The 16860-nt window shown below is 29.0% G+C and overlaps 3 protein-coding genes across 7 annotated transcripts in view; 1 reads left to right on the top strand and 2 right to left on the bottom strand.

The window, feature by feature from the left end:
• Positions 1-346: 346 nt before the first annotated feature.
• On the bottom strand, positions 347-5655 carry LOC115234908 (EF-hand domain-containing family member C2-like). Its single transcript, XM_029806300.1, has 14 exons — positions 5356-5655; positions 4991-5155; positions 4622-4772; positions 4173-4396; positions 3781-4023; positions 3394-3620; positions 3124-3315; positions 2912-3054; positions 2593-2789; positions 2118-2254; positions 1932-2045; positions 1531-1710; positions 1352-1454; positions 347-1209 (listed from the first exon to the last, which is right to left on the bottom strand). The coding sequence occupies exons 1-14, from the start codon at positions 5410-5412 to the stop codon at positions 1078-1080; spliced, it is 2265 nt and encodes a 754-aa protein (XP_029662160.1). The 5' UTR covers positions 5413-5655; the 3' UTR covers positions 347-1077.
• A 451-nt stretch (positions 5656-6106) lies between these two features.
• LOC115235100 (extended synaptotagmin-2) lies at positions 6107-16217 on the bottom strand. 2 transcript variants are annotated; one of them, XM_029806681.1, is made up of 17 exons: positions 16088-16217; positions 13099-13485; positions 12823-12963; positions 12666-12742; positions 12510-12576; positions 12294-12439; positions 12022-12142; positions 11746-11916; positions 11088-11173; positions 8824-8872; positions 8661-8750; positions 8495-8581; positions 8257-8415; positions 8019-8171; positions 7808-7931; positions 7371-7650; positions 6107-7288 (listed from the first exon to the last, which is right to left on the bottom strand). In XM_029806681.1, exons 2-17 carry the CDS (start codon positions 13438-13440, stop codon positions 6961-6963), a joined length of 2421 nt encoding a protein of 806 aa, XP_029662541.1. In that variant the 5' UTR covers positions 13441-13485; positions 16088-16217; the 3' UTR covers positions 6107-6960. The 2 variants fall into 2 exon arrangements, with proteins under 2 accessions (XP_029662541.1, XP_029662540.1); XM_029806680.1 differs by lacking the exon at positions 11088-11173 and adding an exon at positions 9600-9691 and having other exon boundaries at positions 16088-16212.
• A 75-nt stretch (positions 16218-16292) lies between these two features.
• Positions 16293-16860, top strand: part of LOC115235102 (probable serine incorporator) — a 6637-nt gene continuing 6069 nt past the window's right edge. For 2 of the 4 annotated variants that reach the window (XM_029806687.1, XM_029806684.1), the window contains exon 1: positions 16293-16470. In XM_029806687.1, coding sequence (XP_029662547.1) covers positions 16444-16470 — 27 coding nt within the window. In that variant the 5' untranslated portion in view covers positions 16293-16443. The remainder of the gene's footprint in view (positions 16471-16860) is intronic. The other 2 variants (XM_029806688.1, XM_029806686.1) reach the window with 1 other exon arrangement.

Genomic DNA, 16860 nt, shown 5'->3' with positions numbered 1-16860 from the left:
TATTAATATATGAAAAGCCAACAGGTATATACGACGAGACCAATACGCGATTATCGCAATATACGACCCAAATAGTATTGCAAATAAATTAATAATTTTGTATTAATCAATATTTCACGCTATATTTTTTATTAATATATGAAAAGCCAACAGGTATATACGACGAGACCAATACGCGATTATCGCAATACGACCTAAGTAGTATTGCAAATAAATTAATAATTTTGTATTAATCAATATTTAATTTGTATTAACAAATATTAATTCTTATTTATATCGATATAAACTCGCCGAGTTCAGATATTTTAATATCACACGATTCTTCATATTCGTAAATAAATAAAACGTGACGTTCGATATAAGATCCTTTTTCGCGTACATGAAGCATTGAAAATTAAATTTTCCGAAATTACACTGCTTTCAAAAATATTCTTAATATAAAACATCATCGATACACAAAATAATCATAAAACGATGACATTGTACATACCTGGCGATGATCCTGATGCACTCATTATGTTTTCAATGCATTTCGGCGAGAGAAGACCTCAAAATAATTAATGATTTTGATCGATTTCACGCATACAAAAAGAACATTACTGATACCGAAATCGTGATACTGTCGAAGATTTTACGACACGACTGTATGCGATTTGTTCAGGTTAGAACACTTTACAAAATATTTTCGAGAATTTATCGTGAGTAGATTTCACTTTTAAACGCAATAACAATTATAAGAAATACGTACGCAATCTGTTACACTGGATTGTACAATCTATATCTATCACGATTCGAGAAGCTATCAAGGTCTCAAGGTATTGCAATATTCAAAGTATCAGAAAAGAGCGGCAAACTCCAGGCCTGTCAGACAGACGTGCCAACATGTCAAAAAAATTAGTTTTCTAGTAACTTCTGAAAAGCAAATTCTATTGGCTATCGGATGCGTTTGATCGTTTTGGACAAAAAATATGTCCAATCAAGAGAGAGATTCATAGAAAAACATTCCTATGTTATAGGATTATTATTATGGTAATAAAATATTTAAATCATAATTTTTTTCAATGTCGAGTGTACGAGTTACGTTTCTATATCTTTGTCGTTCTCCGTCGCGTTCTCTTCTGCCTTTATGTCCAGATCCTTGATAAATTCACACCAGTTTATTCCTTCCCCGCAATCCGGCTCTTTTTCGGATGCCCACCAAAGTGCTGTCTGCAAACAATAAATAGTATGCGTCATTTCTTCTTTTTTCACTGAATTTCTTTTGTTAAAAAAAGATAATTTATCAATACAAGTAAAAAATTTTAGAAAATAAGATAATAGATCACACATGTATGCCAGATCACTAATGTACCTTTACATTCACAGGTGCAGCAGGTGGTAAAGGATCGATCTTCGCGTTCATGAATTGCAGCAAGTCGTTATAGTCGATTTTACCGTCTTCGGCTTTGTGTAAACTTATAAGAATAATAATGTATTAATTGTTAAATACGATCGGTTAAATTACAAATTCGTTTAAAAAAGAAAACTTACTGATCCAGCATGGAATTTAATAATTCTACGTCGACGGGAATTCTACAACCGCGCAAGACGGTATATAGGAATTCTCGAGGTAAGAATCCCGTTCTATCTCTATCCCAATGATGTAGATCTTCTTTTAAACGATCGAGATCATGCCATAGAAATCGATGTAGTTCCGTATGTAATAATTGTCTAAAGATGCAATCAATAATCATCGATTTTATTATTACGTATTAATAATTTTCTTAACTTTATCTTTTAATTTTTAAATGCTTACAATAAAAAAATCTTCCAACATTTTGATAATGAAAAAATTATTCTTTGTATTTTATCTCTTAGCAATTATTGTTTAGAAAAATAATGGCAATATGATATATTTTAGGAAATTTCATTAAAATGAGATTTACACATACCTCACATACTCTCTGGATTTATGCTCGATCTTCTCATGAGGCGCATAGTATCGAGCAATCGTGATTATTTCATGTTCTGTTATTTTATCCCCCATATACCGACCCAATGCTTCTCTAAAAAATTTAATCATGGAAATAAAATCACGCGCGCAGATAAAAATATATAAAATTATTTTATATACGTACTTAAGCTTTTCATATTCTAATATTCGAATATCATCTTTCGTATCTTTAGGAGCATATATTTGAATGAATTCCTTATAAACTGGTTGTAAACTCTCTCGAAGTTTTTCCATTATCAATTTCTTGTTTGCTTTTGGAAACTGCAATAAAGAGATAATTATTTCTTTTTCATTTACGATAGAATGGAATAAAATAGAATAAAATAGAATTTTAAATACAATCTAAGAATAAAAAATAGTTTAAATAAAATTTATGCTATAAATATATTAACTTGATAATTAATTCTATTTGATTATAAAGATTAAAAAATTAGTTCTTCAACGTTATTTTGGAATATATTTAGGATAAATCTTTATATATATATAATAAAATTTTTCAGGTATTTTTGCGAATTGTAGATACCTTTATCTTTAATTGTAGATATCGTCTATTTTTATTATTAGTACCTTAAAATATGAATTTTCATATCTTCACAAACCTTGTCGCAATGTATCTCCATGTAACGGAGGGCATAAATATCCGCAGACGTAATCTCGAAATGAAAGTCGTTTAAGTTTATACGCGCTCCTATGTAAAAATCTTGTGGTTTATAGCACTCCGGTTTCTTGCTCGTGAAAATATCTTGATCAGGCAACATTATCGGCATTCGTTTTTGAAATAAGGATCTCAGAAAACCTAATTTAATTTTTTTACATTTATATATTAGATTTAATATATTTTATTCCAATCTTATTTTATATATATTATTTCTTTTATATATATATAATATTAAAATTTTTCAAGCTTTTTAAATATACCTGAATTTCGTTTGCCTAATTCAAAAATAGATATTGTATCGTTCATGAGAAATATTCTTACAATGAATTGTCTATCTTCGTTAGCTGGGATTTTCGATATCATTTTTGCTCGAAATCTCAAGACGTGACTATTAAAGCCCTGCCTAAAATAATAAAAAATAGAATTAAATAAAAAAAAAACATTTTCAAAGCATATTTTGCTTTTTACTTACTTGTCATGATACAAAAACTTAATGAAGTCTGCCTTGGGTGGTTTTGGTATCATCGTAAAACAGTTACCAAGAGAATCTTCGTAAGATCCAAAACCATTGTAGGGTGGTATATATCTTTCTATCGTCTGGTATAATTCATCATCTTTTTGAGGTTCTGTCAAAGGCGTGAAATCATCCAAACCATATTTTGTCCTAAAGATTATTTAAAAAATATACACAAATCAGTTTTTGATGAGGATAGGATTTTTTAAGAAATTCTGATCATCTTACCGGTAATACTCCTTTGTAAAAGCGTCCATGTCCGTGATAACAATTTTTCTACCAAAGACGTTGATCACCGATCCAATACTCAACTCATTATCTTTGTAATAATCGGCGGAAATTTTTCCAGTGTTAAGAGAATCCACCATGTAATAGCCCTGTCTTGTATCTTCGCCTAAGACATTTAAAATCGTGAAATGATCCTCTGCGCCAATCGGTTGCAATCCAGTATAAAACTAAAATCAATTTAAAAATTTAAGAAAGTTTATAATGTTTTAACAATTATTGAAACAAATCTATTATTTTATAATAACATCGTATTTAGTATAACATAAAAATTTATATTAATGCATATATTTGATGCTTTTGCGTTAAAATTGTTGATATTTGTCATACTTTCGGTATTTTCATTCTTTTAACGAACAAGGGACCCGAATCTTGGCCAGCATTTGGCGGTACGTTTTCTTTGATTTCCATTGTATTATCAGAAAGATAATAATGTAGTTCGAGATCGTGAACGATGCCATGCAAACTCTCGGTATCATCCCAATATCCGTAAAATCGAAGCACTTGTCTATCGTATTTTAAAAAGTTGCCAAGAGTGTCCACCATGCGATTAGGCTTTTTTGGAAATACTTCCTGCGTATAAAAATATAACATAAATTTAGTATAATAAAATTAATATAGTCTTAATATAATAACGAAATAAGTAAAAACGTTGTATAGAGTGATTTCGTGTTAAAATATTATTTTATTTTAAGCATGCGCTATAAAAATTCTGTACTTACGACTTTTCGAACTTCAGAATAAGGATCCTTTGGTATATCAATAGGATCGGGCACTGATATTCCCATACGATTAAGAAAATGTCTTGTAAATTTATCGCAATCTACAATTTTGTACACTCGTCCGTATATCTCTGGTTCCTTGCCGATATTTAAATCAAGTATGTCGTAATATCTGTATTTCACTTGATCGGGTATTGGTATTCTTTGCCGTCTAACCAGAATCCCTTCGCATAAAAAATTATTATAACAATTGTAATATACATTTATAATAATTGCAAATAATGTTTATTTATATTTTGATTTTTTCATCATATTGTTTGCGTTGGATATAATAAAAAACAGGAACAAATATCGTATATAAAAATAATAATTAAATATAAATAAAATAATAATGTTGCTGACAAAATAGCGATAGAGAAAAATTATAAAAATGAGATGCACCGTTGAACCTTGCTCAAGACCGCTGTTATCCACAGACGGCTCTACGATCTTTATCGTTCCATCTTCTAGAAAAAAACTGATATTCACCACGCGAACGTGAAAGGCCGTTTTCCACTTCTCTTGCACAGTTTCTTGAAAAAATGCTTTGAACATGAGTCTCTAAAAATGCAATCAAAATAACGTTGTTAATTAAAATCAATATACAATTTTTAAGTAAAAAAATTTTGAAAATTTAATTTTTACACTAAAATAATAATTTGATTATAATTATTATATTTACATATACACACATGCACACACTTTTAAAAGAGAATTTATTTATTTAAAAGGTAAAATTTTATTTCGATGAGCATTTATTGTCAATCATATACTCGTACTTGGCCATCATATTCGAGCCATGGCGGAATTTCTGGCATCTCTCCTCGGGGATAAATGGATGAATAACGACTGTAAACGCTTGTATCTGCCTTCTCCGATAAATAATATACTCCATCGTGTATCTTGTCGAAATATTGTCTTTTGTGAAATCTAGTTCTACCAAGCTATACAAAATATGCATATATATTTATGACATATATAAAATTCTTTCTTTCTATATATTTCGATATTTTTATATTGCACTTATATTTTATATTAAAGAACTACATTTTATTATATTTCTCTTTACAATTAATACTATTATAATGTGGTATTTGGTTGATTACATATGTTATAACTGTATTATAAATATAAAAGCACTTACGTTCTTGTCAAAGCTAAATCCTGGAAGGCAAGGTAATATCCGCGGTGCCCGATGCATACTGATAAAAATTCTATCAATTCACCGTTAAATTATCATATTAAATTAATTACAAATGGTAGCAGTGAAGGTATACACTATTTATATAAAAGCTTCTTTGTGCGGCGAGAATATCACTGACAAGAAGTACCATATTTATATACATTATATCATTGAGTTTCCTTGGTGATCGTTAGATCTATACAGTAATATGTGTAAAAAGAGAGCGTGAGATCTCTCTCTCTCTCTCTCTGTCTCTTATAATTTATAGAGAAGAATAGAGAAATAGAAAGATGTATATCTCTTTAATTGACAACATAGAAATAACATTTTTATTTTAATTACAACATATATTTTATATAAATGCAAATAATTTTGCGATAAGTATTTACAATAATAGAAAGAATAATAGAAATATATATAAATAATATATATATATATATAGCAAAATCTTTCTGTGATACAAATATAAAGCGTATATAATTCAATTTTTCAAGAATTATGCTGTATTAAAATTATTTAAACTATGTTAATCTGTATCTTTGATAAGATGTATCTTATAAAAGCATATATAGTTATTAATATAATCACCTATGTAATCGCTTATTAGTAAATATCGCAATTAGTAAATACATTACTCAATTTTCTTAGTAACAAAGCAGTATTGAAACAGAGTAAAAAAAAAGAGAATATAATTGCTGCAAAGAGAATAAAATAACTTCCGTAATTAATTTTTACAATATTAATCATACAAATCAATCATGATATATAGTAAATCATTCACAGATCATTCTACAGTAATATCTATATATAATGTTGTGTATTTTGTGTCGTAATCATTAATTCAAGCACAAAACAAAAAACAGTAAGTGTATTTAATATCAAAAAATGAAAAAATTGGTAGAATGGAAAAATTTTCAATATTTCTTAAGTGCATTTCAGTTAATCATGCTTACAATTACAATTATACAATTGTATTCTCGCAGATTAGGAATAATATCAATAATATTATTTGAGATTCACGAATATAACACACATTGCCAAATCGAGTATTTAATTAAACATTCAATGATCGATTATTTCAAATACATTTCTAAAAAGAGAATACATGTAAAATTTAACACATGTAAAATTATAAAATCTATTAAAACTTAATTTCTTTATGCATATTGTTTTGTAAGTATTATTTTATTGATCTTACAGATCAGCACAGAATAGCAGTTCAAGTTATATTACTAAGCCAATCCGTCTCTTTGCCTGAGAAGGTTACAGCAACACTGTAAATCAAATCATTTCTATGCCATTGGACGGCGTAAGTACAAATATTTAATAAGAGATTTATCTTATTTTATAAGACGTCTCGCGTCTCATATAGCACCGTATAGTTACTTATTTTAATATATATATAAATCGTTAGTTTAACAACATAACATAGTCAATGGAATATTGTAATTATAATATTGAATGAAACTTTCATCGTTTGTAAAAATTGTTCAGCGGGAATTTAAGCGGCTGTTTTGTCAGACATCCGCATAAACGTTCGAAGCCCCGCTTCCTTTTCCTCTTTTTCTAGTCTTTGATTTCCGGTTGTAAATCGTGCCAAGTAGTAATACTTTTTGAAACGTCGATTTCGCTTAATTTCAAGTGAAGTTGTCCCATCACATTGCTTCCAGTCGACAGCCAACCCTTTTGAGTGCATACAGATACCTCTAACGTTCGCGTGTTTAAGTCTCCCTGCGAAACCACATATTCAAATTGCTCGTCGAATGTTGGATTACAATTGTCCTTCATTACGGCAGTCTTGCGCTTTGTTTCTTTGTGTCGGTCCGGTAAAAGATAAAGTTTCACGTATGGATCCGGTATATTGTGTGGATCATTTTGAGGGAGTGGTAGATTACTGTAATGTAACATGTAAATATGTAACAGGAGATAATGTTGATTAAATTCATTATGTGACGAGAAGATATTGATCAACTTACGCAATTTTATGTACAACAACAATAAGTTTCTGTCTCTGCACACTGTAACGTAATGTCAATTGTATTCTGCCTAATTTTGCTTCACCCTGAAAGGATGTCATGCTTAAGTTTCTGTGGATGAGCTGAGGACTTTCAGCCAAAGAGGATGGAGCGCTGGTGCTGACTATTAATTCTTCTTCTACCACTGCTGATTCCTCAGGTAAAAGTGCGGGTCCATTATTATGAGACTGACTGTTGACTGATTCTTTTGAAGGTTGTTTTTTAAGAGGGCTGGGAGGTACTGTAAGAAAATATATCGTATGAAATATAATATGCATTACATCTGTCATATAAGATGAGGGTTTAAAAAAGTGTTTTTTTTATAGAAAATATTGAGTTCTATCCTTTAATTTAAGAAAGTAAAAGATTTCAGGCGATATTAATACTATTATACTTACCACTAGAAAATAATACGTTACTAATGTTAGACTCCTGACGCTCAATTCGTTTATTTAATTGATTGATGTCATGATCATCTTCATCTTCTTCGAAAGTGGGTTCAGGCTCTTCGTATTTCAAGATCTATAAAAACAAGTTGTCTTGTGCGATTGATATATCTAAATGCATTGTTAAATTCTGCACATACATATAAGGTTTTCTATTACTTACATTTAATGACATTGACAATACAAGCTTACTATCCGCCTCGGCCATTTGCAAATCATACGGCTGTTGCGTTATTTCCAAATTATTTTTTTCCAAAAGCAAGGAAAGATTATAACTCATTTCTCCAACTGTTATGGTAGTTTTCTCATCTATAATCTAAAATGTAAACAATTATTAAATTGTTATTAAATAATAATAAATTTTGTCTCACATATTTTTTTTTTTAAAGTGCATAGGAAACCTTTATGTACAAAATGCCAGTTTCAGGATTGCTGACTAAAAAGGTATATCCTTGTTCCCATACTGGATCGCAAGAACGTGGTATAGTAGGTGTTCTCTCTTTCTTCCCATCAATCCTTGCTTCCAAATAAACATCAGGTTGTTTATTTCCTCGAATGCACTATGCATACATATAATGCGATATTAATCATTTTATTAAAAACAGATCTCTTTTCTTATATATATTATAGTTTGCATACCGGTAAATTTTTAGCAGAATCGATATAGAGTGTGAGAAGGGCTGTACTCATCGACGTAACTCTAAGTTCCTGAGTTTCTATTAAAGCCTGCACAAGAGTTATTAATTAAAAATTTTATATGTAAGTATTAACATAGAGAAATATGTATGTATTTTTTCCTACTTACAGCTTTCAAATCAGCAGGAGTTTTGGAAAGTTGCAACCATATTAATCGCAAATGAACCATACCATGCTTTGCTTGTTCCAAGGAGACCCACTACAAAATAAGATCAATTTGATTATTAAGATAATATGAACAATTACTTTCATGAGAAAAATTCCATACTCACTGTATCGATCGTGCCTTTTTTCTTTACTCGGTTAATTTCAATGGTAGCTCTGTCAAACAATTTGAAATACAGATTTTTAAAAATCTTTGATTATATATACACAAACTCTTAATAAACTTTTAAGAATGTTATACAAAATTATTTCAGCAGTTTCACAGATGAATGCTTTTGGCGATAATGATGTACAATCACTGAATTTACAAAATGCAATATATATATATATATCAGTGATACCATTTTTATGAAGCTTTCATGCAGCAATAATGCAGTTATATTACTTCTGATGCACTTTTATAATTCTGGCTTTAAATAAGAATACAAAAGCATGTCATTGCACATTATATACAGTCATAAAACATGCAACATTCCACAGTATTAATTTATTGCATATAAATAAAATAGATGTTTTAATGCGTTTATTTAATATGTAATGAGAGTAATGTGGTGACACGAGTTCAGAATTATTTTTAGCAAGAGTTTATTGAAATTTTCATGTACCAGAGTTTTTCTGTATATATTTTGAATAAACAACATGCATCACAGGTACATGATTAATGTTTATGTTTAAAATACTTCAAATATGCTGCAATATTTCATAGAAATAATTCATGTAATAAAGAGAAAGTGCGGAAATGTCTTTCAAGCGTAATCTATAATAATCTCAATGGCAGAGTATTCGCGCATATACTAATTTACATTTCTATACAAGTTTCTTATAAAATGCATCATATATTGATCTGGTCTAGGATTGGTGTACTTGCTACATTCAGCAATACCTGCCAAGTGGATCATCTTGAGCAGCGTTGTCTTTGTCAAAGAGCTGGGCAACCATCGTGTTGTAGGCTCCCAAGCCCTCTTCCACTATAAACTGTCACCACATAGTCTATTTTAGTTACTATTCTTATTAATTGCAAGTCACCTGATCACTCTGATTAATTAATTAAAATGATCAAACTAGGATAAACGTGGGATGATTTTTTATTAAAAAGAATATTTTTTTAAAAATAGGAAAAATGTTTAATTATGATTATATTTTTAACAAAAGAGTTAATAAAATATTCATGGATTATATTAGAAATACTCAATATCACACACTACAACTATATGGATGTAGAATGTATAATATAATAAAAAAATTAAATTTTGATAACAACTCCAAAAAATATATTGTAATATATTTGTTTTTTTAATTTAAAAGATTGAAAATAAAATAAATGTGATCGTGCAACGCGTTTGAAAGAAGCTATAATATGCAACATTAGTAAAAATAAATAATTTAAAACACAGTGATAGGGGGAGATGGTAAAAAAATCTATTTTATTATTTACACAGAGATAATACATTATATACTATGAAAACGCGCGATTAAACAACATGCACAGACAATAACATCAAATTTAACATCTATAGTTTTTTGTTAGTAGTGCATATGTAAGCATTGCCTCATTCACAAATCATAATTACTACCTGCCAAGGAAATCATCACATTGTACCCCGGGGACATTTGGATCCCAATCCCAAAGAGATACCACAGCTTCTTGCATATTGCATGAACTGATTATAGCCTGTATATTAATATTATGACGTATAACAAATATAAAGATGACTCTTTTAATACCAACTAATAATATATCTTCAATTATATTTATTATTTCCTTTTATGTAAATTTTTGTACTATGTAAAGTGTATGCTGAATATGTATATGAATTTTCAAAAAAAATGAACATAACATTCCATCTCAATTATAAATATGATATGTACATAATTTTCTTTTAATCTGAAAAATAACTGCAATATGCTGCTAAATAGGTGAGTGATGATCAAAATTATATATTTCATAATGTGACGATTTTACTTTATGTGTGTAAAGCATTAGTAAAGAAAATTAAAAAATTAAAAATTGAAACCAACATGCATTTATAGATATCACGAAAATAGTATTCAAACCAACAATATAAATATTATCACACACCCACATAATGAGAGATCATGCAATAGAAGCTTCTTCATGGATAAAAAGAATAAATTCAATAAATTTAATGAATTATTTCAGATGAATTATATATGTACAATATAGAATAAATTATATATAAAATTATATAACAAAAATATATTAACTAACAAGAGAGTATATTATATTGTATAAAATTTAAATTTTGTTGTTAATTTAAATTTATTTTTATGATTAATTGTGTGATGACATGAAAGCGGAAATATTTTAAATGAATAATAAAAAAAGGTACAGAATGTTGTATAACTATACCTTCCAAGACTTTCATCGCCCTTAGTATCATCATAGTCCCACAGCAGTACAGTCAGTTGTTGCGCGATGGCTGAAGGCACGGCACACTAGTCCCATATAATATGCACATCACATACACACATACATACCAATTTATAGAATAACATTATATTAACATAAACTAGAATGTATATTCTATCTGCAATCCGAAACAGGTAACACTAACCATTAAAAGTAAGAGGAAATAGAAAAACATGGTCATAGAAATCGTTTTAAAACAAGTATCTGTGATTGATTAAAAGTTATATGTGTGTATGTAAAAATTATATAAGAAAGCAGAAGGTTGGGCTGTTTAGAACGTTAGATTAGCAATGTATTGAATGTTTAGTACATAAAAGATACTTATCTCTATTTATAAGAAAGGTAAATGTAGGAGTGTTGTGGTACATCCAATAGTATCCTTAACTCAATAGATTAACGCGATGAAAAATAAAATGTGTACAAAAAATGTTTACAAAAATTCGCTTTTTAAATTGCTAAGATATTTTTTCTTACCACGTAGAAGACCTTGTGTTGTATTTTTTTGAAAGATACATGTTGATAGATTGCAGTGAAGCACATGCATTAAACATTGTTAATATATATATTTTGTGCTCAATTAATGAAAAATTGTACATACCTCACACCAAAAGTCCCATTTTGGGTTAACAGTATTGTCAATGGTTTTCGTTCTAAATTCCTGGGCACCAACATTTATGATGGCATATGGATCAGACTTGCCCTTACCTAACATTCCAATATCTTTCTTCATCAGATGCTTTGCTTCTACAACGTGAATTCTCAGAACACCCTAATTAAAAAAAGGAAGAAACATATAAAAATATTTCATTAAAAGTAAGATATATAATATTATATATAAGATTTGCTATAAATATTAAATTATTATAAATCTTACTTCAGGTTCAGGCATCTTTAAAGATTCCATTGGTACTTCTTCGCTTAATGGTATAATTATTTTGTTTGGCAATACAGCAATAGCTGCTACTTGTTCAATAATCGTCTTCCTTAAAATATCACTGAAAGAAATACCGTGAATTTTACTTCAATCTCGTTCAATTAACAAGCGATGTTATTTAATTAATTATTAATTTCAGGTTAAATTTCAGATATCAGAATTTCAGAATTAATTTCAGAATAAAAGATACAATTTTGTATAAAAAATCATACTTGAATCCAGGTAAATCTAATACATCAGCCACTCCTACTAAGTTAAAGTTGATAGTAGGATTATTCAAATAGAATATCTGTACACCTCCGATTAACGGCATTACAGATAGCATAGGTTTCATAACAATGCGTATCAAACCACGTATCTAAAAATATTCAATTTTTACTAAAAATTATTAGGAAATATTCTATATAATCGAGTTTTAATATGCTTACTTGAAAATCCTTAATACCGCCTTTAATGTTTCCAACAAAAAAGGTAATATCACAGTCACCAGCATACCTATAAAAATACAATATTTTATATTAAAATAAATATTTTTTTTTTTTTAAATATAAATATACTGTGAAAAAAAACAATGAGGTACATACATAATATCTGCATCTAAAATGATTTCATTTCGTGAAGTATTTTTATCATACACTTTTATTCCATAAATTTTTGGTGGCTGTAAAAGATTACTTTCGTAAATTTTAAGAAAAAAACTACATACACATACACACACATGCCAAGTTAAAACAAACTTACAATACGACCTAAAACTAGACGATCAAATTGAAAGCCTTTTATTTTATATTCAGTCAGTTTCTCAACAATTGATGGTTCTATATTTTGTTTACACAGTTGACGAACAAAATGATTCATACTTGGCCATACTTTATATAAGATCTGAAAATATAGAAAATAAACTGTGAAAAAAATTGATTTTTGCTTCTGAAACGATAAAACAGTTTGAAATTTATCTTAAAAAAAAAAGTAAAATTATACATTTATAATATAAAATAAATAAACTATAGCGCATACTCTGTTTAGCCATTCAGCTCTATCGAAGTCAGGAAAATACACCCATGATGGTAATTCGTCTATTCGACCCATGATGAATACTTTTTCCTTAGCCAATGCACTTGCTTGTGTTGTAAGCATTCTCAGCTCGTTATCTTTTTTATATTCTGCCTTCCATACGGAAAGTGCGATTGGCGCAATCAACCAAGCTATGCTGTAGTTAAAGTATCCCCATCCCCAAATGATACCGGCTGCTGCCAGTTTAGTTAGAAATGATACAGTTAGCGAGCCGACATTCATATATGGCCAAGTAATTGATTTAGAATCTTTATTAGAAGCATTGTTTTCTGTTTCTCCTTCCATTATCAGTTATTATTATCGGTTTTTATCAATCGAGTCTCAGTTTTCCTATAAATAAAAAATATGTAATATTTTATTATAAAGCTTGAAATATCTTCATTCGTGGAATTTTACACATAAAACATCTCATATATGAATCATATTTAAGCCCATGTTTGTTTAAATAATTATCTCTGATTTAAATAACTTATTGAAGCGTTACTTTTACATACAAAAATAAAAATATTATATTTGAAAAACAATAATACTCACACACATACAACAATTATATACAATTACATTTTATTATTAATTATCACAGAAACAATAACACTATAGTGTTAGAAATATAGAACGTATACGTTCTGCATGCATTCGTTTACTCTAATTAACATTCATTAACATAAATATAACTCTATAAAGACTACTACCACGCTTAGATAGATCTTATTTTGAAATTGCTCTATTGCATAGTTAGAAGAGTACCTCTATCCGCATATTAAATTATATCAACGCAATTCACGGTGACCTTTAAGATCATTGAGAAAGAGAGAGAACATACAATTTTGACGATACAGAACACAGACTGGTCCAACACACCTTTTGCCAATCAAGACAAGATATGCAAAATATCAAGCGCGATATATGTTGTAATCAAAATAGTATATTTTTATTACAACTACATATTATATTTATTACAGCATATGATTCGCGTTTATATTTTTATTGCATAGTTAACAATCCATAAAATCAGAATATTTACTTTTATTTACAGCCATATATATTTATCTCGATATGATTAAAATTCATTAAACACAAAATTTAGCAATAGTGCTTATAACGCTTAGAATTATCTTAGAGTTTTATAATAATCACTATATATATATTGTATTGTTATATGTATATTTTATTTCAGAGTTATTATTCTTTTATCATTCTTAAATTATTATTACTATTCTTATTATTATATCTATATTTTTAGGAAATGTTTATTGTCACCTTGTGATTATTAACAACTTTTTAATTCGAATTTTATGAATAGAAAACAAATAAGCTCTTTCAGATTTCTTTTATTATATTTTTCTATTATATTTCACAAAAGATAATATGTTCTCTGAAAATTAAAAGGTTCGCCAATGAAGTAGAATAAAATCAGGAAATGCAACAAACGTAATATCATATTGCGACATGCATGTATAAAAGTTATTAAAACGTGTGATTAACGTGAGAAATGAATTTTCTTGTAACTCGCTCCGTTTTTTTGATTTATAGCAATCCAGTTATTATTCGCGTTTCTCGCTGCGAAATGATTCATATAACGATAAGATAACATTTATGGTAATTGCAATTGTTGGTAGAGATGTAATCCGCATTTGCAAAATGGTAACAACTACGAAAATCGATTCTCCAAACACAAGGAAATAGAACTTGCTGTTTTCTCTTCTTGTGAAACAGGTATTTAGCCGAAATCTAAACATAGCTCAATCTCTCGCACAGTGAGATGTATTCAGATATTCCGAACGATTCCGAACGTATAAACGAGGAGAACACAGTAGAGTCTAATGAAACATTAATGATTAAATATGAATAAACTTTAAGAAAACGTGAATAGAAAGAAATTTAGTTTCGCAATCGTTTTCAAAAATAAATATTTTAATAAGAATTTAATAGTTTGGAGCGATAATAATGAAATATCTAACATAAACGAGATTTTTAAGTTATGGTAGATATAATAAATCATTTTTTTCATACAAATTTCTGTACACATACAATATGTGCAAAATTTGTGCACATTTTCTAACAAAAATAATTTATTTTATAATTACTATATGTAATTTCATATTTAATACACATTTTTCACACAGATCATCTTAATACAAGAAAAAATATAAATGTAATAAAATCATATCAAGTTTGCAATCAAATTTTGCTGTTATAAACCAATCATCTAATAAATATTATTTGAAAAAAAAAAAGTCTTAAAAAGGTCTTAAAAAGTTCTGTTAAAAAAAAAAATTCGAGTCATAAAGGAAAAAGCCATAAATGATTCTTGTATGGGTTAAGGTCGTCAGTTCTATTATTAGATTATATTTGCCCTTCCAGAGTAATATTATTGATAAATTTTAGAATAATAAATTTTCATGCATTCTTTTTGATCTGCATTTCTCAATTGGAAATGCAACATTTGTATTGTATTAAAAATATATGCAAATAAAAACGCAAAACTATATCTGCTCGAATGTATTTTGAGCGATGAAACTATAAAACCATGTATAACTACACACGTATACAATTTTATTACAGATATTATTATATTTACACGGATTATATTCATAATCATGTCACAAATCATAAGTTGATCTTTGATTTTATTCCTTTTCACAAATTTTTTCCTCCAGGTAGAGCTAATCATTTGCATATATCTGATGGAATACAAAATTAGGCACACGTCACTAATTTATGTATCATTCCTCGCCCATATCGTAAGATATTTGTTTCGGAAAATTCAATCGTTCGCAAAAGAATAATTAATACATTCGAGACAATTGCATGACAATGAGATAATCGATGTACAGAGTCAATTTTGTTTGCGATAATTGAGGCAATAAGTCGCTTACACCATACTTAGAATCGAGTAACATATATGTATATTTGCGTATTCGTGTTCTACCTTTTTTTTAGCGATGATGACAAAACGGCAAACATGCGTGCGAACATACAGATTACCGCTCCAGGACTGCTGCCTACCTAACCAAGACCCAACCACGATCGGACTCGCCTGAAGTGCTGCGAGGTAGTGCGAATGACGTCATGGTCAGCTGATCGCGCGAAGTTGCCTGCAAATAGCTGCTGTCGGCTGTCGGTCTGTCAGTCCGCTATTGTTGTCATTGTAGTACAGTGACTTTCTTTGGTGTTCTCGCTCGTTGAGATTTCATTTCGGTCTCCCTGATCAAAATCTTCTTCCAGTTTTTGGCGAAGCATCGTCTCGTCTTTCTTCAATAGCTCGAGCGGCGGGGAAATCTCATCATGGGTCTCGTATGCTCCACAGCTCAGGTAAGGCTAAGATTCAGAGATAACCATTGTCTGACTCATTCTTTCCAGAGAAATAGACTTTTCCTTTTCTCTCATTGAGGAAAGAACTACGCATTATCGTATTCAGCGAGATATTTATGATTATGATTATGCAATAATTATAATTATATTCCATTATTGAAAAAGTCATTAGTTGTATTTATATATTCCTCTATGGACAAAGAAGCTTTATATTGAATCCTATTTTAAAGCTATAGTTAAATCAATTTCAATCTCATTTTGGTTTATATCATAGGAAATTTTATGAATTCATGCACGCGAATGATCGAATGTCTTATTATATGCATCATTTTTGTATGTCTTCATTATATATGTATCTCTGAAGTATTGATTGTACTATATACATACATA

This window comes from Formica exsecta, unplaced genomic scaffold (assembly GCF_003651465.1).
Source record: "Formica exsecta isolate Colony F162 unplaced genomic scaffold, ASM365146v1 scaffold21, whole genome shotgun sequence".
NCBI classification, from domain to species: domain Eukaryota; kingdom Metazoa; phylum Arthropoda; class Insecta; order Hymenoptera; family Formicidae; genus Formica; species Formica exsecta.
This window is presented reverse-complemented; position numbering and strand designations above follow the sequence as displayed.

What these genes read in the sequence shown, in the direction of transcription:
- LOC115235100 (XM_029806680.1), bottom strand. Translation starts at nt 13,440, where the DNA reads ATGGAAGGAGAAACAGAAAACAATGCTTCTAATAAAGATTCTAAATCA. An exon ending in GAGCTGAATGGCTAAACAGA is followed by an intron (nt 12,964 to 13,098) that starts GTATGCGCTATA and finishes CTATATTTTCAG; the next exon opens with ATCTTATATAAAGTATGGCC. An exon ending in AATGGGACTTTTGGTGTGAG is followed by an intron (nt 9,692 to 11,745) that starts GTATGTACAATT and finishes ATGTGGTGACAG; the next exon opens with TTTATAGTGGAAGAGGGCTT.
- LOC115234908 (XM_029806300.1), bottom strand. Translation starts at nt 5,412, where the DNA reads ATGCATCGGGCACCGCGGATATTACCTTGCCTTCCAGGATTTAGCTTT. An exon ending in GATTTAGCTTTGACAAGAAC is followed by an intron (nt 5,156 to 5,355) that starts GTAAGTGCTTTT and finishes TATTTTGTATAG; the next exon opens with CTTGGTAGAACTAGATTTCA. An exon ending in TTAAATTCCATGCTGGATCA is followed by an intron (nt 1,455 to 1,530) that starts GTAAGTTTTCTT and finishes TATTCTTATAAG; the next exon opens with TTTACACAAAGCCGAAGACG.